Source organism: Pseudophryne corroboree, chromosome 1, assembly GCF_028390025.1.
Source record: "Pseudophryne corroboree isolate aPseCor3 chromosome 1, aPseCor3.hap2, whole genome shotgun sequence".
Lineage (NCBI taxonomy): Eukaryota > Metazoa > Chordata > Amphibia > Anura > Myobatrachidae > Pseudophryne > Pseudophryne corroboree.
In genome coordinates, this window is record NC_086444.1 from 116,963,881 (window position 1) to 116,989,340 (window position 25,460).

The window sequence follows — 25,460 nt, forward strand, 5'->3', positions numbered from 1 at the left end:
TCCACAGATTTTCTCCAGCACTCAGCATGAGATTCAGACTTATCTAATCTCCTATTGATATGATGCATACGATCACGTACTTCTTTCACCCATGCAGGCTCTTGGTGTGCCGACAGCACCACCACATTACACTTCTGTGTCCCTAAAATGGTTTCCTCCGGGGAGGAACTCCCTGCCTCTGGCATGTCTTACACACGTGTACAACACACACAGACACACTGGGACTTATAGGGGACAGACCCACAGTAAAATCTGTCAGAGGGACACAGTTTAGGAGCAGCCATTTCACAACCCCAGCGCCAATATCTAATGCCTGTAAACACAGAATGCCACTGACATGCAGCGCTTTTTACACAGTAACACACACTTGTAAAGCACCAAATTCGCTTGTGCCCCCCGTTTTGCACCCTGATACTTGTATTCAGAAGTGAAGGGGGAACAGCGATGTCTCTGCAGCCTGAGGAGAGAGAAAATGGCGCTGAGCAGTGTGCTGGCTGCCTTAGTAAGAAGCTCCGCCCCCACAATGGTGCGTTTTTACCTCAGAAATTTTCATAATATTTATACTGGCGGGGGTTGGGCTGTGCCTGGGCATCTTATGCCCCCTTTTTGCCAGTTTATAGAGGTGATTTTGCAGACCATGGCGCACCCCCCTTCCCCCCCGCGCCCTGCAGTGCCTGTGTGTGTGGACAGCAATGGCGCGCTGCGCTCCCGCCAGCCGCGCGGTACCTCAGCCGTCACTTTACTTGATAGAAGATCTGTCTTCTTCTACTCACCTGCCTTCTGGCTCTGTGAGGGGAGTGACGGCGTGCTGTGGGAGTGAGCATCTAGACACGGCTAGCGTTTAGAAACCTTCAGGAGCTAATGGTGTCCTGTCAGCCAGAAGCAGAGCCATGAAACTCTTCAGGAAGTTGGTTCTGCTTCTGCCCCCTCAGTCCCACGAAGCAGGGAGACTGTTGCCAGCAGTTCTCCCTGAAAATAAAAAAACCTAACATAAGTCTTTTCAGAGAAGCTCAGTAGAGCTCCCCTAGAGTGCATCCAGTCTGCCTGAGCACATTTCTAAAACGGAGGTCTGGAGGAGGGGCATAGAGGGAGGAGCCAGTTCACACCCACTGAAAAGTCTTAAGAGTGCCCATGGCTCCTGCGGAACTGTCTATACCCCATGGTCATGAAGTGGACACCAGCATCCTCTGGGACGTATGGGAAATAGTTTTTGCCTCAACCATAGATAATTGAAATATTCATTGATAGGCATTTCCTCATAACTGTTCCATTAAAGTATAGTGCTGAAGAAACAGATCACTATGGGGGTCATTGCGAGTTATCGTAGCACAGCTACGATAATTTTCCCTGACATGCGGCGGGACGCCCTGCACAGGGCTCGCCCGCCCCGCATGTCAGTGCTGCCCCCCCGCAGAAGTGCAAAGGCATCGCACAGCAGCGATGCCTTTGCACTTCAAGAGTAGCTCCCGACCAGCGCAGCTTTAGCGTGCTGGCCGGGAGCTGCTCCTCGCTCCCCGGCCTGCAGCGGCTGCGTGTGACGTCATGCAGCTGCTGCGGCCCGCCCCCCGTTCGGTCCGACCACGCCTGCATTTGCCAGACCGCGCCTACGAAACGGCGGCCAAACGCCGCCGTTGCGCCCCCTCCTGCCCAGCGACCGCCTCTGCCTGTTAATCAGGCTGAGGCGATCACAGCCCTGCTACGGCCTTCAGCCGTCTGGCATGTGCCGGCGCATGCGCAGTAGAGACCCGTTCGCTCAGCTGCGATAAACAGCAGCGAGCGAACGGGTCAGAATGACCCCCTATATCCACAGCAAAATTAGTAAACCACAACATATGTGTCTCAAATCTACTGTGATATCGATAATGATCCAAATAGATCATTTCTGGTAGTGTGGTGTAATAAATATATTATAATGTGCGAGTGGGTATCTTCCAAGTTGGTCACCTTTGTGCAGGGTGTGGTTCATAGGGTCAACCATACTTAGGTTGACAGTGTCTAGGTCGACCACAATTGGTCGACAGTGACTAAGTCGACACCCAAAATAGGGCGACACAAGCATTAGGTCAACATGAGCTAGATTGACATGAGTTTGTTTGTTTGCTTGTTTTTTGGTGTTGTTTTCTTCATAGAGTAACCGGGAACTCCAATTAGTGCACCATGTACCCTCGCATGGCTCGCCATGCTTAGAGCAAGGTGCCATGCTGCGCTCGGCACAGGTTACCGTTCTCAATTGTAGTCCACGTGGATCGTAAAGTATGAAAAATTTTTAAAAATGAAAAAAATTGTGAAAAACTCATGTCGATCTTTTGTCATGTTGACCTAATGCATGTCGACCAATAGTGGTCAACCTAATGCACGTCGACCAAAGTGTGGTCGACCTAGAGACCGGATACCTTTGTGCAAGGTGATACTGGATCTTGGGGTTGACGTATCAAGTAGTGAAAAGAGTGGAGAAGTTGCCCAGAGCAACCAATCAGGTAAGCCCACTCTATTAAATGATAAGTTTAAGCTGATTAGTTGCTATGGGCAACCTCTCTACTCATTTCACTGCTTGATATTGGGCCTAATTCAGAGTTGATCACAGCAGCAAATTTGTTAGCAGTTGGGCAAAACCATGTGCACTGCAGGGGGGGGGGGGGGGACGACAGATATAACATGTGCAGAGAGTTAGATTTGGGTGGGGTGTGTTCAAACTGAAATCTAAATTGCAGTGTAAAAATAAAGCAGCCAGTATTTACCCTGCACAGAAACAAAATAACCCACCCAAATCTAACCCTTTCTGCACATGTTATATCTGCCTCCCCTGCAGTGCACATGGTTTTGCCCAACTGCTAACATTTGCTGCTGCGATCAACTCTGAATTACCCCCATAGTGTATAAAATAAGATTTTACTTACCGATAAATCTATTTCTCATAGTCCGTAGTGGATGCTGGGACTCCGTAAGGACCATGGGGGATAGCGGCTCCGCAGGAGACAGGGCACAAAATAAAAGCTTAAGGATCAGGTGGTGTGCACTGGCTCCTCCCCCTATGACCCTCCTCCAAGCCTCAGTTAGGATACTGTGCCCGGACGAGCGTACATAATAAGGAAGGATATTGAATCCCGGGTAAGACTCATACCAGCCACACCAATCACACCGTACAACTTGTGATCTGAACCCAGTTAACAGTATGATAAACGCAAGGGAGCCTCTGAAAAGATGGCTCACAACAATAATAACCCGAATTTTTGTAACAATAACTATATACAAGTATTGCAGACAATCCGCACTAGGGATGGGCGCCCAGCATCCACTACGGACTATGAGAAATAGATTTATCGGTAAGTAAAATCTTATTTTCTCTGACGTCCTAGTGGATGCTGGGACTCCGTAAGGACCATGGGGATTATACCAAAGCTCCCAAACGGGCGTGAGAGTGCGGATGACTCTGCAGCACCGAATGAGAGAACTCCAGGTCCTCCTCAGCCAGGGTATCAAATTTGTAGAATTTAGCAAACGTGTTTGCCCCTGACCAAGTAGCTGCTCGGCAAAGTTGTAAAGCCGAGACCCCTCGGGCAGCCGCCCAAGATGAGCCCACTTTCCTTGTGGAATGGGCTTTTACTGATTTTGGCTGTGGCAATCCTGCCACAGAATGTGCAAGCTGAATTGTACTACAAATCCAACGAGCAATCGTCTGCTTAGAAGCAGGAGCACCCAGTTTGTTAGGTGCATACAGGATAAACAGCGAGTCAGATTTTCTGACCCCAGCCGTCCTGGAAACATATATTTTCAAGGCCCTGACAACGTCAAGCAACTTAGAGTCCTCTAAGTCCCTGGTAGCCGCAGGTACCACAATAGGTTGGTTCATGTGAAATGCAGAAACCACCTTAGGTAGAAATTGAGGACGAGTCCTCAATTCCGCCCTGTCAGAATGAAAAATTAAGTAAGGGCTTTTATATGATAAAGCCGCCAATTCAGACACACGCCTGGCTGAAGCCAAGGCTAACAGCATCGACACCTTCCATGTGAGATATTTTAAGTCCACAGTGGAAAGTGGTTCAAACCAATGTGACTTTAGAAAACTCAACACCACATTGAGATCCCAAGGTGCCACTGGAGGCACAAAAGGAGGCTGTATGTGCAGCACCCCTTTTACAAATGTCTGAACTTCAGGTACTGAAGCCAGTTCTTTTTGGAAGAAAATCGACAGGGCCGAAATTTGAACCTTAATGGACCCTAATTTTAGGCCCATAGACAGTCCTGTTTGCAGGAAATGAAGGAAACGACCCAGTTGAAATTCCTCTGTAGGGGCCCTCTTGGCCTCACACCACGCAACATATTTACGCCAAATGCGGTGATAATGTTTTGCGGTTACGTCCTTCCTGGCTTTGACCAGAGTAGGAATGACTTCTTCTGGAATGCCTTTTTCCCTCAGGATCCAGCGTTCAACCGCCATGCCGTCAAACGCAGCCGCGGTAAGTCTTGAAACAGACAAGGCCCCTGCAGTAGCAGGTCCTGTCTTAGAGGTAGAGGCCACGGTTCGTCCGTGAGCATCTCTTGAAGTTCCGGGTACCAAGTCCTTCTTGGCCAATCCGGGACCACGAGTATAGTTCTTACTCCTCTCCTTCTTATGATTCTCAGTACTTTTGGTATGAGAGGCAGAGGAGGGAACACATACACTGACTGGTACACCCACGGCGTTACCAGAGCGTCCACTGCTATTGCCTGAGGGTCCCTTAACCTGGCGCAATATCTGTCCAGTTTTTTGTTTAGACGTGACGCCATCATGTCCACCTTTGGTTTTTCCCAACGGTTTACAATCAGGTGGAAGACTTCTGGGTGAAGTCCCCACTCTCCCGGGTGAAGGTCGTGTCTGCTGAGGAAGTCTGCTTCCCAGTTGTCCACTCCCGGAATGAACACTGCTGACAGTGCTATCACATGATTTTCCGCCCAGCGAAGAATCCTTGCAGCTTCTGCCATTGCCCTCCTGCTTCTCGTGCCGCCCTGTCTGTTTACGTGGGCGACTGACGTGATGTTGTCCGATTGGATCAACACCGCCTGACCCTGAAGCAGAGGTTTTGCTTGACTTAGGGCATTGTAAATGGCCCTTAGTTCCAGAATGTTTATATGAAGAGATGTTTCCATGCTTGACCACAAGCCCTGGAAATTCCTTCCCTGTGTGACTGCTCCCCAGCCTCTCAGGCTGGCATCCGTGGTTACCAGGATCCAATCCTGAATGCCAAATCTGCGGCCCTCTAGTAGATGAGCACTCTGCAGCCACCACAGGAGAGACACCCTTGTCCTTGGCGACAGGGTTATCCTCTGATGCATCTGCAGATGCGATCCGGACCATTTGTCCAGTAGATCCCACTGAAATGTTCTTGCATGGAATCTTCCGAATGGAATCGCTTCGTAAGAAGCCACCATTTTTCCTAGGACCCTCGTGCACTGATGCACTGAGACCTGGCCTGGTTTTAGGAGGTTCCTGACTAGCTCGGATAACTCCCTGGCATTCTCCTCCGGGAGAAACACCTTCTTCTGGACTGTGTCCAGAATCATTCCTAGGAACAGTAGACGTGTCGTTGGAATCAGCTGCGATTTTGGAATATTTAGAATCCACCCGTGCTGACGTAACACTACCTGAGATAGTGCTACTCCGACTTCTAACTGTTCCCTGGATCTTGCCCTTATCAGGAGATCGTCCAAGTAAGGGATAATTAAAATGCCTTTTCTTCGTAGAAGAATCATCATTTCGGCCATTACCTTGGTAAAGACCCGAGGTGCCGTGGACAATCCAAACGGCAGCGTCTGAAACTGATAATGACAGTTTTGTACTACAAACCTGAGGTACCCTTGGTGAGAAGGGTATATTGGGACGTGGAGATAAGCATCTTTGATGTCCAGAGACACCATATAGTCCCCTTCTTCCAGGTTCGCTATCACTGCTCTGAGTGACTCCATCTTGAATTTGAACCTTTTTATGTAAGTGTTCAAGGATTTCAGATTTAAAATTGGTCTCACCGAGCCGTCCGGCTTCGGTACCACAAACAGCGTGGAATAATACCCCTTTCCTTGTTGCAGGAGGGGTACCTTGATTATCACCTGCTGGGAATACAGCTTGTGAATGGCTTCCAAAACTGCCTCCCTGTCGGAGGGAGACTTTGGTAAAGCAGACTTCAGGAACCGACGAGGGGGAAACGCCTCGAATTCCAGTTTGTACCCTTGCGATACTACCTGTAGAATCCAGGGATCCACTTGCGAGTGAGCCCACTGCGCGTTGAAATTCTTGAGACGGGCCCCCACCATATCTGAGTCTGCTTGTAAAGCCCCAGCGTCATGCTGAAGACTTGGCAGAAGCAGGGGAGGGCTTCTGCTCCTGTGAAGCGGCTGCATGGTGCAGTCTTTTTCCTCTTCCTCTGCCCCGGGGCAGAAAAGAGTGGCCTTTTGCTCGCTTGTACTTATGGGAACGAAAGGACTGAGTTTGAAAAGACGGTGTCTTTTTCTGCTGATGTGGAGTGACCTGGGGTAAAAAGGTGGATTTTCCAGCCGTTGCCGTGGCCACCAGGTCCGATAGACCAGCCCCAAATAACTCCTCCCCTTTATACGGCAATACTTCCATGTGCCGTTTGGAATCCGCATCCCCTGACCACTGTCGCGTCCATAACGCTCTTCTGGCAGAGATGGACATAGCACTTACTCTTGATGCCAGGGTGCAAATATCCCTCTGTGCATCACGCATATATAGTAATGCATCCTTTAAATGTTCTATAGTTAACAAAATATTGTCCCTATCTAGGGTATCAATATTCTCAGTCAGGGAATCCGACCATGCGACTCCAGCACTGCACATCCAGGCTGAGGCGATTGCTGGTCGCAGTATAACACCAGTATGTGTGTATATACTTTTTAGGATATTTTCCAGCCTTCTATCAGCTGGTTCTTTGAGGGTGGCCGTATCAGGAGACGGTAACGCTACTTGTTTAGATAAACGTGTGAGCGCCTTATCTACCCTAGGGGGTGTTTCCCAACGCGCCCTAACCTCCGGCGGGAAGGGATATAATGCTAATAATTTTTTAGAAATTAGCTGTTTTTTATCGGGGGAAACCCACGCTTTTTCACACACCTCATTTATTTCCTCTGACTCAGGAAAAACTATTGGTAGTTTTTTCTCACCCCACATAATACCCTTCTTTGTGGTACTTGTAGTGTCAGAAAGGTTCAATGCCTCTTTCATTGCCGTGATCATGTAACGTGTGGCCCTACTGGACATTACGTTTGTCTCGTCACCGTCGACACTAGACTCAGTATCTGTGTCAGGGTCTGTGTCGACCCACTGAGGTAACGGGCGTTTTAGCGCCCCTGACGGTGTCTGAGACGCCTGGACAGGCACTAATTGATTTGCCGGCTGTCTCATGTCGTCAACAGTTTTTTGCAAATTGCTGACATTATCACTTAATTGTTTAAATACAATCATCCAGTCAGGTGTCGACTCCCTAGGGGGTGACATCACCAACACAGGCAACTGCTCCTCCTCCACATCATTTTCCTCCTCATACATGTCGACACACGCGTACCGACACACAGCACACACACCGGGAATGCTCTGATAGAGGACAGGACCCCACTTAGCCCTTTGGAGAGACAGAGGGAGAGTCTGCCAGCACACACCCAGCGCTATATATATATACAGGGATAACCTTATATAAGTGTTATTCCCTTATAGCTGCTGTTATTATCGTTATTTGCTGCCAAAAATGCCCCCCCTTCTCTTTTTTACCCTGATTCTGAAGCAGGACTGCAGGGGAGAGTCAGGGAGCCGTCCTTCCAGCGGAGCTGTGAGGGAAAATGGCGCTTGTGTGCTGAGGAGATAGGCTCCGCCCCTTCACGACGTCCTTATCTCCCGCTTTTTTGTGTAAAAATGGCAGGGGATTAAAATACATCCATATAGCCCAGGAGCTATATGTGATGTATTCTTTTTGCCACCTAAGGTATATTGTTATATTGCGTCTCAGGGCGCTCCCCCCCAGCGCCCTGCACCCTCAGTGACCGGAGTGTGAAGTGTGCTGAGAGCAATGGCGCACAGCTGCGGTGCTGTGCGCTACCTTAGACTGAAGACAGGATGTCTTCTGACGCCGATTTCACCGGACCTCTTCGTCTCTTCTGGCTCTGTAAGGGGGACGGCGGCGCGGCTCCGGTGACCCATCCAGGCTGAACCTGTGATCGTCCCTCTGGAGCTAATGTCCAGTAGCCTAAGAAACCCGATCCACTCTGCACTCAGGTGAGTCCGTTTCTTCTCCCCTTAGTCCCACGATGCAGTGAGCCTGTTGCCAGCAGGACTCACTGAACATAAAAAAACCTAAACTAAACTTTTATTCTAAGCAGCTCAGGAGAGCCACCTAGATTGCACCCTTCTCGGCCGGGCACAAAAATCTAACTGAGGCTTGGAGGAGGGTCATAGGGGGAGGAGCCAGTGCACACCACCTGATCCTTAAGCTTTTATTTTGTGCCCTGTCTCCTGCGGAGCCGCTATCCCCCATGGTCCTTACGGAGTCCCAGCATCCACTAGGACGTCAGAGAAAATCCATTAGCATGACAGAAATAGACCACATATTGCCAGTTTAAAGGTGTGTACATGCGGTGCGATTTTTCTTACGATTTTGACTAGTCAAAATCATAAGAAAATATAGTGCATATCGCACCGTGTGTATAGTCCTTGCGATGCCGAAGCGCGGTCCCACGCGGAACGGCATCGCAAGGAAAAACAGACTGTGTGGGCAGTCCAAGATTGACTATGTCGGCAGGGTTGGGCTGTGCGGCGCATTGCGCCGCGTGTACAACGCTTAAGTGTAAATCTGCTGAAGGTCAATACAGAACTTAGATTTATTGTGGTTTTACTTATTTACAGACTCCATGTAAAGTCCACTTGTTTTATAGACTTTTTGTCCTTCCCACTTTCAGACAGAAAACCCATCCATTACCCAGCATTTCAGTGTCGGGTCATGTTGCCAGCCTCTGTCTGACCTCCTCTTTCTGACCTCCTCTTTCACACAGACAAGCAAATTACCGGGTCGAGAATTTTGACCAGGTAATTTGCAGATCAGACGGGTATTTTGTCTGTGTGAAAGGGTCAACCTGGGTCGAAATTCCCAGGTCTCCAACACTGGTAAATTCCAGGGTCGAAGTCCCGGGAATTTCAACCCGGGTTGACCCTTTCACACAGAAAAAGGAGACGTGTTTTTCATGAAGTTACCGGGTAGAGCTGCTTCACCCAGTAATTTCAGTTTCTGTGTGACAGGGGTATCAGTAATCTATTCAGCCCTATGAGGAATCTGGTCTATACTGCTCACTGGACGGACCCTTAATGCATCTTTTTGTATTTTTAACACATTCCATGGGGGAGATTCAAATGTTTGATACGTCAGTTGGGAGTCTGTGTTTTCCTATCTAATAGACAGGAAAAAACAGACACCCAACCAACTTTTCAAACATTTGAATCTCCACCCATAACTACTGATAAAGCTTTCCTCTTAGCGATTAATTGATCACTATTTTAAGGCCTATTTTAGGGTATAACTGCTTTTAGAGAGATACTAATGCCAGGCATACATTATGCCATAATCAGCCTGATCTGCAGATTATTGGTGGATCGCACGGTATATGGCTTTGACCGATCAGCGATGATCAGGCAGTCGTGCATGATACATTTTCTAACATGCCCAAATGATTTGATCATCAGTTGGCTGCATTGGGCAGTATGCACGTCCGTGGCCGACCGCCCGACATTTCCTGTTCCTCCAACAGATACCATGTGGCCATACACTGTGAAATATCTCACAGTGTAATGTTGGGTACACACCTTGCCAATCCGCCGGCCTATCTGATGATTGGTAAGTGCATACACACTTACCAATCGCCCCCCTAATGTATCATGCCTGTCATCACAACTGGGGGGGGGAGCATTTAAATTCGTCAGCAGACCGCCCGTACACACAGTTGGATGGCCCGATATATTTTCAGATATATTGGCCATCATCTGTTTTGCATAGTCGACACGATATGTCTGTGAACTACGTCGTTCACAGACATATCAGGTTTACACACCCGCGGAAGTGCTTGCAACATATTGGCCGTTTGCTTGAATGGACAATATATCGCAAGTGGGTACCCAGCTGAAGCCACGATATCTGATGTAATGTCGGTCGGTCTGAGAGATATTTTATCAGACAATGGGTGGAATTCAATTGTTTGAAAAGTCGGTTGGGTGTCTGTTTTTTCCTGTCTGTTAGATTGTTTTTTCCTATCTAAAGGTGGGTACACACTATTAGATATATCTGCAGATCAATTGATCTGCAGATATATCTATGTACGGATCGGGCAGTGTGCTGTGCATACACACAGCCCGATCCGTCGGGGGACTGACGTCATGAACTGGGCGGGCGGGCGTCGCGCCCAGTTCACCTGTCAATCACCGCCGGCCGCCGCAGCATGTGTACGGGCGGTCGGACGACCGCCCCGTACACACACAGCGACGGGCCAATATATCGTTAGATATATTGGCTGTCGGCTGTGCTGCGCGGCCGACGCAATACGTCTGTGAACGACGGAGTTCACAGACGTATCGCCCGTACACACTGGCCGACGGTCCCGCGATGTATCGGCCGTTCAAGAGAACGGCCGATACATCGACCAGTGTGTACGGGCCTTAACAGACAGGAAAAAACAGACTCCCAACTGATTTTTCAAACAATTGAATACCCCCCAATGTATGCACAGCATTATATGTGAACAGTTGAAGTGGGTTGACCCTACAGGAACAGTTTATTTACTAATCTAAGTCCGATTTTAGACTTGAAGACCAGAGATAACTGTGCATTTAGGTAGATGGGTTACAGTTTCTATTGAATTTCTGAAATCTTAATTTGCCAGTCAGACGGTCCGCTATATCTACTCTTGTTTCACAGACTCAAGTGCAGTGTAATTTGAAAATGTAAAATTGGTCGATTCCTATTTAGCAAAACTTAATGCCTGTAGCAGCTGCAAGTAGTAGACCCTATTTGGAAACAGCGGGGCTGCCATTTTGTGGAATAAACCAGTATTTAATCTATCAATTCACTAGAGCAGAGTTTCCCAAACTCCGGAATTACAGTCCGGGTTTTAAGGATATCCATGTTTGATGCCAGCTGGTTAAATAAAATCGACTATTACTTATTACATCACACGTGCTCAAGCATAAATATCCTTAAAACCTGGACTATAATGGTGCTATTTGGGAAATTCTGCATTAGAGAATGCTCCCCCTTGAATTTGGCCAACTAGGAAGCCAGAGAGTTTCCGTTCGTTCCTACGTTCTGAAGCTGCTGTATGCCCGTATAATTATCAAGTACCATATTAAATTATATCAGCTGAACTCCGAGTAGGTTGGGAATCCACTGAGATTTTGGGGCAGATGTACTTATCCTTGGAGAGAGATAAAGTGGAGAGAGATATAGGGGAATATGCAATTGCGGTCGAATTCCCGAAAATGTCGAAAAACTGGACATTTTCGCCCCAAAAAAAAATTCGACAATGCAATAGAGTACTTTTCGCCAAAAAAACGGACTTTTGAAATTCGACTTTTTGAAATTCGACATTTGCCAAATTCGACATTTCTGCAATGGTACAAATGCGGCATTTCGACAAAAGTATATTCAATTGAAGATTGTAAATTCGACAACAGTGCTTTTAGGCAGTAAATTCGTCATTTTCAATCCGCCACACTTTGCTGGCGGAATCGAATAAAAAAAATTAAAAACATGTTTTTTTTTTTGTGTTTTTTATTGGTAATAGCATATCTATTTATATTAGAAGGGATTAGGTACTTGGTTTGTCTATTTAGGAGGCATAAGTATTATTTATATATTTTTTAAAATATATATATATTTTTTTAATGGAATGGGGTAAAAATCAGAAAAAAAAATGCGTGGGGTCCCCCCTCCTAAGCATAACCAGCCTCGGGCTCTTTGAGCCGGTCCTGGTTGCCAAAATACGGGGGGAAAAATGACAGGGGATCCCCCGTATTTTAACAACCAGCACCGGGCTCTGCGCCTGGTCCCGGTGCAAAAAATACGGGGGACAAAAAGAGTAGGGGTCCCCCGTATTTTTTGTACCATTACCGGGCTCCACTAGTTGGACAGATAATGCCACAGCCGGGGGTCACTTTTATACAGCGCCCTGCGGCCGTGGCATTAAATACCCAACTAGTCACCCCTGGCCGGGGTACCCTGGAGGAGTGGGGACCCCTTCAATCAAGGGGTGTCCCCCCCCCAGCCACCCAAGGGCCAGGGGTGAAGCCCGAGGCTGTCCCCCCCATCCAAGGGCTGCGGATGGGGGGCTGATAGCCTTGTTGAAAATGTAAGAATATTGGTTTTTGCAGAAGAACTACAAGTCCCAGCAAGCCTCCCCCGCAAGCCGGTACTTGGAGAACCACAAGTACCAGCATGCAGGGGGGGGGGGGCGCTGGTACCTGTAGTTCTACTGCAAAAAAAATACCCAAATAAAAAAAGGACACAGACACCGTGAAAGTATAACTTTATTACATACATGCCGACACACATACTTACCTATGTTGACACACCGACTCTGGCCACATCTCCAATGTCGACGTCCGGGGTACCTGAAAATAAAATTATACTCACCTGATCCAGTGTCCAGTTCTTTTATTGTAATCCACGTACTTGGCAAAGCGCAAAGCCAATCAGGAGAGTGCCACAAAGTGGCGCTTCCTGATTGGCTGAAGGGACCTTCTGTGACAGGAGTCACGGGGGGTCTCTGCATTCGGGGAAAGGGGTCTGATGTGTAAACATGGGACCCCTTTCAGTCCGTCTGGTTCGGGTAAATGCGTTTTTTTGTTTTGCCAAGTACGTGGATTATAATAAAAGAACTGGACACTGGATCAGGTGAGTATAATTTTATTTTCAGGTACCCCGGACGTCGACATTGGAGACGTGGCCAGAGTCGGCGTGTCAACATAGGTAAGTATGTGTGTCGGCATGTGTGAAATAAAGTTGTATTTTCACGGTGTGCGTGTCCTGTTTTTATTTGGGTATTTTTTTTTGCAGTAGAACTACAGGTACCAGCGGGCCAGTTTTTCCTCCGCATGCTGGTACTTGTGGTTCTCCAAGTACCGGCTTGCGGGGAGGCTTGCTGGGACCTGTAGTTCTTCTGCAAAAAACAATATTCTTCCATTTTCAACAAGGCTATCAGCAGCCCTTGGATGGGGGGGGGGGGGACAGCCTCGGGCTTTACCCCTGGCCCTTGGGTGGCTGGGGGGAGACCCCTTGATTGAAGGGGTCCCCACTCCTCCAGGGTACCCCGGCCAGGGGTGAGTAGTTGGGTATTTAATGCCACGTCCGCAGGGCGCTGTATAAAAGTGACCCCCGGCTGTGGCATTATCTGTCCAACTAGTGGAGCCCGGTGCTGGTACAAAAAATACGGGGGACCCCTACTCTTTTTGTCCCCCGTATTTTTTGTACCAGGACCAGGCGCAGAGCCCGGTGCTGGTTGTTAAAATACGGGGGATCCCCTGTCATTTTTTTTCCCGTATTTTGCCAACCAGGACCGGCTCAAAGAGCCTGAGGCTGGTTATGCTTAGGAGGGGGGACCCCACGCAAAAAAATTCTGTTTTTTTACCGTTTTTTCAACATTTTTCAAAATCTAATCAAAATCCGTCAAATCGCCCGTTTTTCGACATCGGGACTGTCAAATTCGTTTTTTATTGAATATGTCGAATTCCGGCACCCACCTGCCGGAATTCGACGGTCGAATTGTGTCGAATTTAAAAACGGGCGAAAAAGTGCTGCAATTCGCCCGGAATTGCATATACCCCATAAACTACCAACCAATCAGCGCCTGTCTTTTTTCATAATGGCAGTTAGGAATTGATTGGCTGGTCCATTATCGTCGTCCACTTTATCACTCTGTGTAAAGTTTGTTTTTAAGTATTTACACAAACTCACATATACGTGTGTGTGTGTGTGTGTGTGTGTGTGTGTGTGTGTGTGTGTGTGTGTGTATAAAGTGGTCGCGCTAGGCTGTTTTAGCAGGGTGCCGCATCCTGACAGATTTTTAAAGAGCAAAATGCGCCCTGAGCTTTGACCAGTGCCCTGCTAAAACAGCCTGCCCATTGCCGTGTCGCCGCGGCATCTATTCACATTAAAGTGAGAGCTTGGGGGAAGCCCAGCACCTCCGTAAGTAATGGGCACGCCCCTATTCGTGACGCCGACAGGGACACCCCCCTCACAACCCTTTGGCCCGTGCTACCATACTTGACACCGCTAACCTGCATCCTAGCCGGAACACTATGTCAGAGACTTGCGGTGAGGTAAATGGCTTAGGAGGCTTAGTACCATACTTTCCAATGGGTTGGGTATGCATGACCGGCGGTCACTATACCAACGTCGTAATCCCGGCTTGCAGATGGCCGGAGGGGGAGTGAAGGGGGGCCGAGCGGAGCAAAGCCACTTGCGGGCTCACTGCGCTCACCACAGGTTATGTTCCCACTCTATGGGTGTCGTGGACACCCACGAGTGGGAATAGTCCCTGTTAGTCGGCATGCCGACTGTCGGGACTATAAGTGGGGTGGGATTCCAGCGTCGGTATTGTGACTGGCTGTCCTCCTGACCACCGGTCACGTAACTGCCTCCCCTCCCAACATGCCCCTCTCCAGGAGGGACAGAATGCTCTGATCCTGGACTTCCATCACCTGTGCTGAAACACCTTTCTTATCCATTTAAACCAGACATGTCCAAACTACGGCCCTCCAGCTGTTGTGAAACTACATATCCCAGCATGCCTTGACATAGTTTTGCTGTCAGAGAATGCTAAAGCTGTGTCAAGGAATGCTGGGATGTGTAGTTTCTCAACAGCTGGAGGGCCGTAGTTTGGACATGCCTGATTTAAACAGTTTGATACAGGTGCCGGCAATCATAAATTAAAAGTCCAGAAGCAGAGCATTGTGTCCCTCCTGGAGAGAGTCATGTTGGGAGGTATGTAGTACCAGAGCCAGATTTATACACAATATAGGCCAAAGGGTACATGTGGGCATTACGCACAGGTGCCGCAGTGTATACATGTGGGCATTACGCACAGGTGCCGCAGTGTATACATGTGGGCATTACGCACAGGTGCCGCAGTGTATACATGTGGGCATTACGCACAGGTGCCGCAGTGTATACATGTGGGCATTACGCACAGGTGCCGCAGTGTATACATGTGGGCATTACGCACAGGTGCAGCAGTGTATACATGTGGGCATTACGCACAGGTGCAGCAGTGTATACATGTGGGCATTACGCACAGGTGCAGCAGTGTATACATGTGGGCATTACGCACAGGTGCAGCAGTGTATACATGTGGGCATTACGCACAGGTGCAGCAGTATATACATGTGGGCATTACGCACAGGTGCAGCAGTATATACATGTGGGCATTACGCACAGGTGCAGCAGTATATACAGGTGCAGCAGTATATACATGTGGGCATTATACACAGGTGCAGCAGTATATACATGTGGGCATTATACACAGGTGCAGCAGTATATACATGTGGGCATTATACACAGGTGCAGCAGTATATACATGTGGGCATTATACACAGGTGCAGCAGTATATACATGTGGGCATTATACACAGGTGCAGCAGTATATACATGTGGGCATTATACACAGGTGCAGCAGTATATACATGTGGGCATTATACACAGGTGCAGCAGTATATACTGCTTGAAATTTGATGAGTTTTGATCAGAGATGTGAGGATATGGTAGCAGGGGGAGGAGGCACTGCCACATGTGTTTTACTCCGGAGTTTTGTATATAAAAATGATTAGAATAATACAAAGACGCTATTTGTAATATATATTTTTCATATACTTTACAAAGTGTAAACTCTGCCATACACATTAGTATGACAGTTAAGGCTCTGCCTCACCTCACTGCAGTGTTATATATATATATATACACACACACAGATGGTGTGGCACTCTTGGCAATCAAAAGCACATGACATGGTGGCTTATCAATCAACATTACAATATTTAAATACTATCTTCAGGACTTAATACATTTATATAATAAAACAATTAATATAATAATGGCACTCTGGCTGGATAAAGCAGTGACCAGGGTGCCTGTTTCTCATACAACATGAGAAAAATAATATATTCAATTTTTTGCACAGCTGTAAGTAATGTGCGCCTGAAGGAGCAATTCAATTGTTGCTGCCGACCAGCACCCCCATATTTCAAGCAAAAATCAGTAATAAAGCCATAGTTTGGGCACCCTAACCAGTACTGTAGATGGGTTTCCCCATGGGGGGGGGGGTGTTATAAAGAACAATATATGGTGTGATAACACAAAACAGGCCATACGGAAGTCTATTATAACCCATTGCTGATTTACAGATGACTTAACCAATTTAAAAGGTATGTTTTTTTAACGAATATGAAGTGTCATGCAGTTAATTTGCAACCCCAACCCCAAATGAATTATAATCTGCATTAGTTCACTCCATTTAAGCAAAATAATCGATGTAATTCGTTAAAATAAAGTAAGCTAGAAAAGTAGTTTGGGGTGAGCTGTAATTGGGACGTATGCTAAAGGTTCGGATCATTAGACAGGATATTGCTTCCCTGGCTTGCAAATCTAATACCAACATCATTTATTGCATGATAATATAAAGTAGATGAATATAACGTGTAAATCATGTACCTTTCACCATGCAAGTACACTCTGACAGACGCTTCTACAGCCACTTGCCAATAATTTCCCTGTCTGTCTGCTACAAAACAGGATGCAGCGCCTAATAACCAACACAAGCAAACCGCGTCTAATGGGCTTATGGGAGTTGTAGTTCTTGTGCTCCATGCTTATACTTTAAAGTAGGCAAAGGCAGACTACACCTCCCAGAATGCAACACGCAGATGCCGGGGCGGGCTTGGGGTTGGATGAGTCAGGGAGAAACACCCAGCTGTTTGCTGAGTACAAACTTATTAGTATAGCCAAAGAGCAAGAAACGTGCTGATTACAGTGTTTTGATGACTTCTCCAAGTTTCTACAAAGAAGCAGTGAATATTAATAAATGAAAATAAAAAATCCAAGGAACATATTGTGAATATGTGAAATAACTTTCAGCCCACAATATCCTACACAAAACTTCTGTGGGTGGGATGTATACAATCTTGGAGAGAAATAACATATAAAGAGATAAAGTAACAACCAATCAGCACCTAGCTGTCATTTTACAAGCTGCGTTTGAAAAAAGATAGGAGCTGATTGGTTGGTACTTTATCTCTCTCCACTTTAGTTTCTCTAAGATTTGATAAATCTCCCCCGTGTTTGAAAAATAAAGAAACTTAATTTCTCTAACGTCCTAAGTGGATGCTGGGACTCCGTAAGGACCATGGGGATTAGCGGCTCCGCAGGAGACTGGGCACAACTAAAGAAAGCTTTAGGACTACCTGGTGTGCACTGGCTCCTCCCACTAAGACCCTCCTCCAGACCTCAGTTAGATTTCTGTGCCCGGCTGAGCTGGATGCACACTAGGGGCTCTCCTGAGCACCTAGAAAGAAAGTATATTTAGGTTTTTTATTTTCAGTGAGATCTGCTGGCAACAGACTCACTGCAGCGAGGGACTAAGGGGAGAAGAAGCGAACCTACCTAACAGGTGGTAGTTTGGGCTTCTTAGGCTACTGGACACCATTAGCTCCAAAGGGATCGACCGCAGGACCCGACCTTGGTGTTCGTTCCCGGAGCCGCGCCGCCGTCCCCCTTACAGAGCCAGAAGCACGAAGAAGGTCCGGAAAATCGGCGGCAGAAGACTTTGCTCTTCACCAAGGTAGCGCACAGCACTGCAGCTGTGCGCCATTGCTCCTCATGTACACCTCACACTTCGGTCACTGATGGGTGCAGGGCGCTGGGGGGGGGGGGGGGGGGGCCTGAGGGCAATAAATAACACCTTGGCTGGCAAAATATACATCATATATAGTCCCAGAGGCTATATAGATGTAAAATTACCCCTGCCAGTATCACAGAAAAAGCGGGAGAAAGTCACCCGAAAAGGGGGCGGGGCTTCTCCCTCAGCACACTGGCGCCATTTTCTCTTCACAGTGCAGCTGGAAGACAGCTCCCTAGGCTCTCCCCTGTAGTTTTCAGGCTCAAAGGGTTAAAAAGAAAGGGGGGGCACTAAATTTAGGCGCAATATATGTATACAAGCAGCTATTTGGGGAAAAATCACTCAGTTATAGTGTTAATCCCTGCATTATATAGCGCTCTGGTGTGTGCTGGCATACTCTCTCTCGGTCTCCCCAAAGGACTTTGTGGGGTCCTGTCCTCAGTCAGAGCATTCCCTGTGTGTGTGCGGTGTGTCGGTACGGCTGTGTCGACATGTTGGATGAGCAGAGGCCGATAAATGGGATGTCGCCCCCTGTGGGGCCGACACCAGAGTGGATGGATAGGTGGAAGGTATTAACCGACAGTGTCAACTCCTTACATAAAAGGCTGGATGACGTAACAGCTGTGGGACAGCCGGCTTCTCAGCCCGCGTCTGCCCAGGCGTCTCAAAGGCCATCAGGGGCTCAAAACAACGCCCGTTACCTCAGATGGCAGACACAGATGTCGACACGGAGTCTGACTCCAGTGTCGACGAGGTTGAGACATATACACAATCCACTAGGAACATCCGTTACATGATCTCGGCAATGAAAAATGTGTTACGCATTTTCTGACATAAACCCAAGTACCACATAAAAGGGGTTTTATTTTTGGGGAGAAAAAACAGCCACTGTTTTGTTCCCCCATCAGATAAATGAATGACATGTGTAAAGAAGCGTGGTTTCCCCCGATAAGAAACTGGTTATTTCTAAAAAGTTACTGATGGCGTACCCTTTCCCGCCAGAGGATAGGTCACGTTGGGAGATATCCCTTAGGGTGGATAAGGCGCTCACACGTTTGTCAAAAGGTGGCACTGCCGTCTTAGGATACGGCCACCTTGAAGGAACCTGCTGATAAAAAGCAGGAGGCGATCCTGAAGTCTGTATTTACACACTCAGGTTATATACTGAAACCTGCAATTGCCTCAGCATAAATAGTGCTGCTGCAGCGTGGTCTGACACCCTGTCAGATAATATTAATACGCTAAGACAGGGATAATAATATTTGCTAACATTGAGCATATTTAAGACGTTGTCTTATATATAAAGGATGCACAGAGGGATATTGCCGGCTGGCATCCAGAATTAATGCAATGTCCATTCTGCCAGGAGGGTAGTAGAAACCCGGCAGTGGACAGGTGATGCTGCATTTAAAAGGCACATGGAGATTCTGCCTTATAAGGGTGAGGAATTGTTTGGGGATGGTCTCTGGGACCTCGTATCCACAGCAACAGCTGGGAAGAAAAATTTTTACCTCAGGTTTCCTCACAAAAGCCTAAAGAAAGCACCGTATTTTCAGGTACAGTCCTTTCGGCTTCAGAAAAGCAAGCGGGTCAAAGGCGCTTCCTTTCTGCACAGAGACAAGGGAAGAAGGAAAAAGCTGCACCAGTCAGCCAGTTCCAGGATCAAATATCTTCCCTTGCTTCCTCTGAGTCCACCGCATGACGCTGGGGCTCCACAGGTGGAGACAGGTGCGGTGGGGGTGCGTCTCGGGAACTGCAGGGATCAGTGGGCTTGCCCACAGGTGGATCCCTAGGTTCTGCAAGTAGTATCACAGGGATACAGGCTGGAGTTCGAGACGACTCCCCCTCGCCGTTGCCTCACATCAGCCTTGCCTGCTGCCCTCGGAGAATACAGGACTGGGTCCTGGTGACAACGGATGCCAGCCTTCAAGGCTGGGGGGCAGTCACACAGGGAAGAAACTTCCAAGGCCTATGGAAAAGTCAGGAGACTTCCCTACACATAAATGTTCTGGAACTTTGGGTCATTTACAATGCCCTAAGTCAGGCTAGACCCCTGCTTCAACACCGGCCGGTACTGATCCAGTCAGACAACATCACGGCAGTCGCTCATGTAAACCGACAGGGCGGCACAAGAAGCAGGATGGCGATGGCAGAAGCCACAAGGATTCTCCGATGGGCGGAAAATCATGTGTTAGCACTGTCAGCAGTGTTCATTCCCGGAGTGGACAACTGAGAAGCAGACTTTCTCAGCAGATCAAGGGACCCTCAGGCGATAGCTGTGGACGCTCTGGTAACACCGTGGGTGTACCAGTCGGTGTATGTGTTCCCTTCTCTGCCTCTCATACCCAGGGTAATGAAAATAATAAGAAGGAGAGGAGTAAGAACTATACTCATTGTTCCGGGTGGCCAAGAAGAGCTTGGTACCCAGAACTCCAAGAAATGATCTCAGAGGACCCATGGCCTCTGCCGCTCAGACAGGACCTGCTGCAGCAGGGGGCCTGTCTGTTCCAAGACGTACCGCGGCTGCGTTTGACGGCATGGCGGTTGAACGCCGGATCCTGAAGGAAAAGGGCATTCCGGAGGAAGTTATCCCTACGCTATTTAAAGCTAGGAAAGAAGTGAACGCAAACCATTCTTACCGCATATGGCGGAAATATGTTGCGTGCTGTGAGGCCAGTAAGGCCCCAAAGGAGGAATTTCAGCTAGGTCGTTTTCTGCACTTCCTACAAGTCAGAGGTGACTATGGGCCTAAAATTGGGTTCCATTAAGGTCCAGATTTCGTCTCTATCAATTTTCTTCCAAAATAGAACTGGCTTCACTGCCTGAAGTTCAGACTTTTGTTAAGGGAGTGCTGCATAGTCAACCCCCGTTTGTGCCTCCAGTGGCACCGTGGGATCTCAACGTAGTGTTGGATTTCCTGAAGTCGCATTGAGTTGAGCCACTTAAATCCGTGGAGCTACAATACCTCACGTGGAAAGTGGTCATGCTGTGGGCCGTGGCGTCGGCCAGGCGTGTATCAAAATTGGCGGCTTTGTCATACAAATGCCCTTATCTGTATTCTATATGGATAAGGCGGAATTGAGGACTCGTTCCCAATTCCTTCCTAAGGTGGTATCAGTTTTTCATGTGAACCAACCTATTGTGGTGCCTGCGGCTACTTGGGACTTGGAGGATTCCAAGTTTTCTGGACGTAGTCAGGGCCCTGAAAAGTATATGTTTCCAGGACGGCTGGAGTCAGGAAAACTGACTCGCTATTTATCCTGTATGCACCCAACAAGCTGGGTGCTCCTGCTTCTAAGCAGACTATTGCTCGCTGGATCTGTAGCACGATTCAACTTGCACATTCTGCGGCTAGAATGCCGCACCCTAAATCTGTGAAAGCCCATTCCACGAGGAAAGTGGGCTCTTCTTGGGCGGCTGCCCGAGGGGTCTCGGCTTTACAAATTTGCTGAGCTGTTACTTGGTCGGGTTAAAACACTCTTGCAAGAGTCTACAAGTTTGATACCCTGGCTGAGGAGGACCTAGAGTTTGCTCATTCGGTGCTGCAGAGTCATCCGCACTCTCCCGCCCGTTTGGGAGCTTTGGTATAATCCCCATGGTCCTTACGGAGTCCCAGCATCCACTTAGGACGTTAGAGAAAATAAGATTTTACTCACCGGTAAATCTATTTCTCGTAGTCCGTAGTGGATGCTGGGCGCCCATCCCAAGTGCGGATTGTCTGCAATACTTGTATATAGTTATTGCCTAACTAAAGGGTTATTGTTGAGCCATCTGTTGAGAGGCTCAGTTGTTATCATACTGTTAACTGGGTATAGTATCACGAGTTAAACGGTGTGATTGGTGTGGCTGGTATGAGTCTTACCCGGGATTCAAAATCCTTCCTTATTGTGTCAGCTCTTCCGGGCACAGTATCCTAACTGAGGTCTGGAGGAGGGTCTTAGTGGGAGGAGCCAGTGCACACCAGGTAGTCCTAAAGCTTTCTTTAGTTGTGCCCAGTCTCCTGCGGAGCCGCTAATCCCCATGGTCCTTACGGAGTCCCAGCATCCACTACGGACTACGAGAAATAGATTTACCGGTGAGTAAAATCTTTTTTTTTTTTTACTTTATTCCTCACTTTCTCTTTCCAAAATTTTATAAATCTTCCCCACCATCATTGAAACCACAAGATTGATTATAAATATAGCCCAAGCTTTATATTTACCAATGGACTAGTGCAGGGGTATCAAACTCACGGCCCCCACCACATCCGTTTGCATCCCGCAGTCAGGGGTCCTTTTGCTGCCCGACCGCCTTGCTTGCAGCGAGGGCAGGAGAGCGCAGAGCGCGCTTCTCCTGCTTCTCGGTCTGGTCTCCGGCGGCGGCACAGGTATCTTAAATCACGCTCCGGTTTGTGAGCCAATCAGAGCTCACGGACCGACAGCCCCTGATTGGCTGCCAGTCTGCGAGCTCTGATTGGCTCACGAACCGCACATTGAGGGCATATGTGTATCTGGCACTGTAGGGTCATATGTGTATCCGGCACTGTGTGAGCATATGTGTATCTGGCACTGTGGGGCCATATGTGTATATGGCACTGCACTACTGGAGCATATGTGTATCTGGCACTGTGGGGCCATATGTGTATATGGCACTGCACTACTGGTGTATATGGCACTGCACTACTGGTGGCGCTCGCTGTGTGTACAGAGTACACACAGCGAGCGCACACACAATTGATAACCTTTAAACCTTGTTAATGATATAATGTACTGATATGATTACACTTTAAACCCTTAACAGCAAAGTACTGCAACAATGTTATATCTTAAACCTTAAGTAGCGCTGACGGTATAAAGTACCCGCAGTGCGTACACCTTATCAATACTCATACAGTTTATACAGATAAATACACTCTAAAGCCCTTGCAGGAAAGTGAAAACACAACACTGATTTGTAGTTGCAACCACAGGGTTCTAAGGCCACAGTGGATTAATTCCAAAAGGTAAAACAGTACAAATCATACACTACAGGCTAACAAGTAAATCTAAACAGAATAATGGCTACAGAGAATGTACATACGTGAGAATGTTCGTAAGCGCAACCCGTCCGGTCCTCCGCTGGTCATACAGATAGCGTTCAGAGTCTTCTGACCAGCCAGGCAGCAACAGGCTTTTTTATACACTACTTCTATATACAATACAATGGTCACTGTAATCCCTTTGTCTATTGGACACAGAGATGTATCTTTACATTACAGGAGAAGTCATAGGTTGATTTGAAAAGGTGGGCTATGTCTTTCTCAACTGCTCTTGTGGGTGGTCTCCTCTGGATTCCCCCCGCATACATAATATACAGTAAATAAAGTTTAAACCTATATTCTGCTTCTGCATCTAACTATCCTCAGGAACATGCGATCTTCCTCAAACCAACACCAGAATGTTTCCCTTAAAATACCCTACACCTGGATACCAAACACCACCTTGTAACCTTGTTCTGTCCCCTCCTATCCTGTAAAGGTGAATCCCTTTGTTCTGTTACCATTTTAAACAGCTATTTCTTTCTGATGTGGTGCAGGGGGCTATGTGTACAATGTGCACTATTTGGGTTAAATATGTAATGTTCTAATAACCCTCTACGCGCTCACAAACTCCGCCGTAAATACCCATATCACGCTCATGATCGCCGGAGCGATCCTACGCAAATTGCGGATATGTGCACGCATGGAGGACTGAGTGCACAAGCAGCGGGCATGTGCATGGGGTTAGTACAAGGCATAAGTATTACAATATTTTTCGACTTTGACAGTCCACCCTTTGGCAGTCAACAATAACTGCTACTATCTAAACATTAAACAGAAAAATACACAATACAATATCTACAGATGGTTGGATAAAAATATACAATACCTTATCTACAGATGGTTGGATAAAAATATACAGTACATTATCCATAAAATAATTGGATGGTAGGAGGAGAGGTGTAGGCGGGAAATGTATGACCTAGTGGGATAGTAAAAGCATGTATGTATGAAATCCATGTCTGAGGGGCATGTATCATCGTGCCGTATATGTTCTAGATAAGCTTCGAGGTATTGAGAAGTATACATTAAATCCTTCTCATCCCGTATTAAGGGTCTGTAAGTGAGCCAACAAACACTACCGAGCTCTTTTCGGCTTCTTGTTCCAACAAATGGGGTGCACATTTAGTTGATGATACATGGAGGGGGAACATATGTGAGTGCTAATATATATGGATATCACCTGTCGACTATGGGTGTCACTAACTGAAGATTATAGAGATGAAGATGAGACACACATGTACAATACATTCACATAACATTTGTGCAATCGTTCTTGGGTGTTGGTTGAAGTCTTGTCCGGATGGGTGTATCTTTGCTGAAAGTGTTAATCAAAGTCTTTTCTGGATGGATGTATTGTTCATCAAAAGTCTTTTCCGAATGGGTATTGTTCATCAAAGTCTTTTCCGAATGGATGTATTTTTGCTTGAGGGAAAACAAAGGAGAAGCGGGTGAAAGAAACGGACCGTGGAATCACGTCTTATCACAACATTGTCTCTATTGATGGGTCATAAATTAAATCAGTTGTTGTAACAATGCCCCTGCTCCTCAAACTCATCACTTTTGTACCGTGCTTGCGCCGCGTTAAAATTCGAACACATCTAAATATCAAACCAATCATTATGACAACTCCCAGGATACAAAGGAGAAACTTTCCTACACTCACAATAACATTTTGAGGCCATTCTCCTAAACCTGAGAACCAATTGCGTGGGTTCAACCATGAGACCCAGCCGGTCAGTTCATTACTCACAGCAGTAAGGGTAAGGTTGTGTCTCCTCCGGAACTCCCACTTCAATTGCAAGATATCGTCCATCTTTTGATCTATGACCTCGGTTGGGTCATCAGTGCTGTTTGTAATGTACGTGTAGCACTTCACACCATACTGAGTTGCTAAGGTGACACAGTACCCGCCTGTCACCGCTGTGATATAATTTAGAACCATCCTGTGCTGGATCAGTTCCGTTTTGTAAGCTTGCAACTCCCTCCCTGTATACCTGAAGGTGTCATCATACATCTCGGTGATATTATCTATCAGGTTCGCTAGCGCATGAATATACCTATAATTTATAATTCCTCTGGCGGTACGGGTGATATCTAACGCGAGTAGGAATTGAATCCCGGTGGATTCGTGGATCAAATCAGAGGCTGCGTGCTCTGTCCTATCTATAAGGTGTCTCTTAACGATGTGTTCATAGTGAGTATGAGTGTAAGGAGCTTGAGCATTGCGGTGAACGTCTTTCATCTTATCATGGGTTATGGTCATTACTTCTGGCAACACTCTTCCAATGTAACACAATCCCTCTGAGTTTGGGGCAAGCCACTTATAAGCCTTCCTCCCACATATGAAATAAGCATCATCGGGGAGAACATATGGGACAGAATATGGCATTACCATATTGCAAACCTTCCAAGTGAAAAATCCTATCCCTAACTCTCTCATCTGTTCAGTACACGTATCAGGCTGTATGATATGCGCACAGTACCCTGGTGAT

At 47.3% G+C, this 25,460-nt stretch overlaps 1 protein-coding gene across 2 annotated transcripts in view; it reads right to left on the reverse strand.

Moving 5' to 3' along the window:
- The window catches only part of SLC38A9 (solute carrier family 38 member 9), a 423,549-nt gene extending 406,718 nt beyond the window's left edge, over positions 1-16,831 (reverse strand). For both annotated transcript variants that reach the window (XM_063962241.1, XM_063962231.1), the window contains exon 1: positions 16,727-16,831. In XM_063962241.1, coding sequence (XP_063818311.1) covers positions 16,727-16,736 — 10 coding nt within the window. In that variant the 5' untranslated portion in view covers positions 16,737-16,831. The remainder of the gene's footprint in view (positions 1-16,726) is intronic.
- Positions 16,832-25,460: the final 8,629 nt, after the last annotated feature.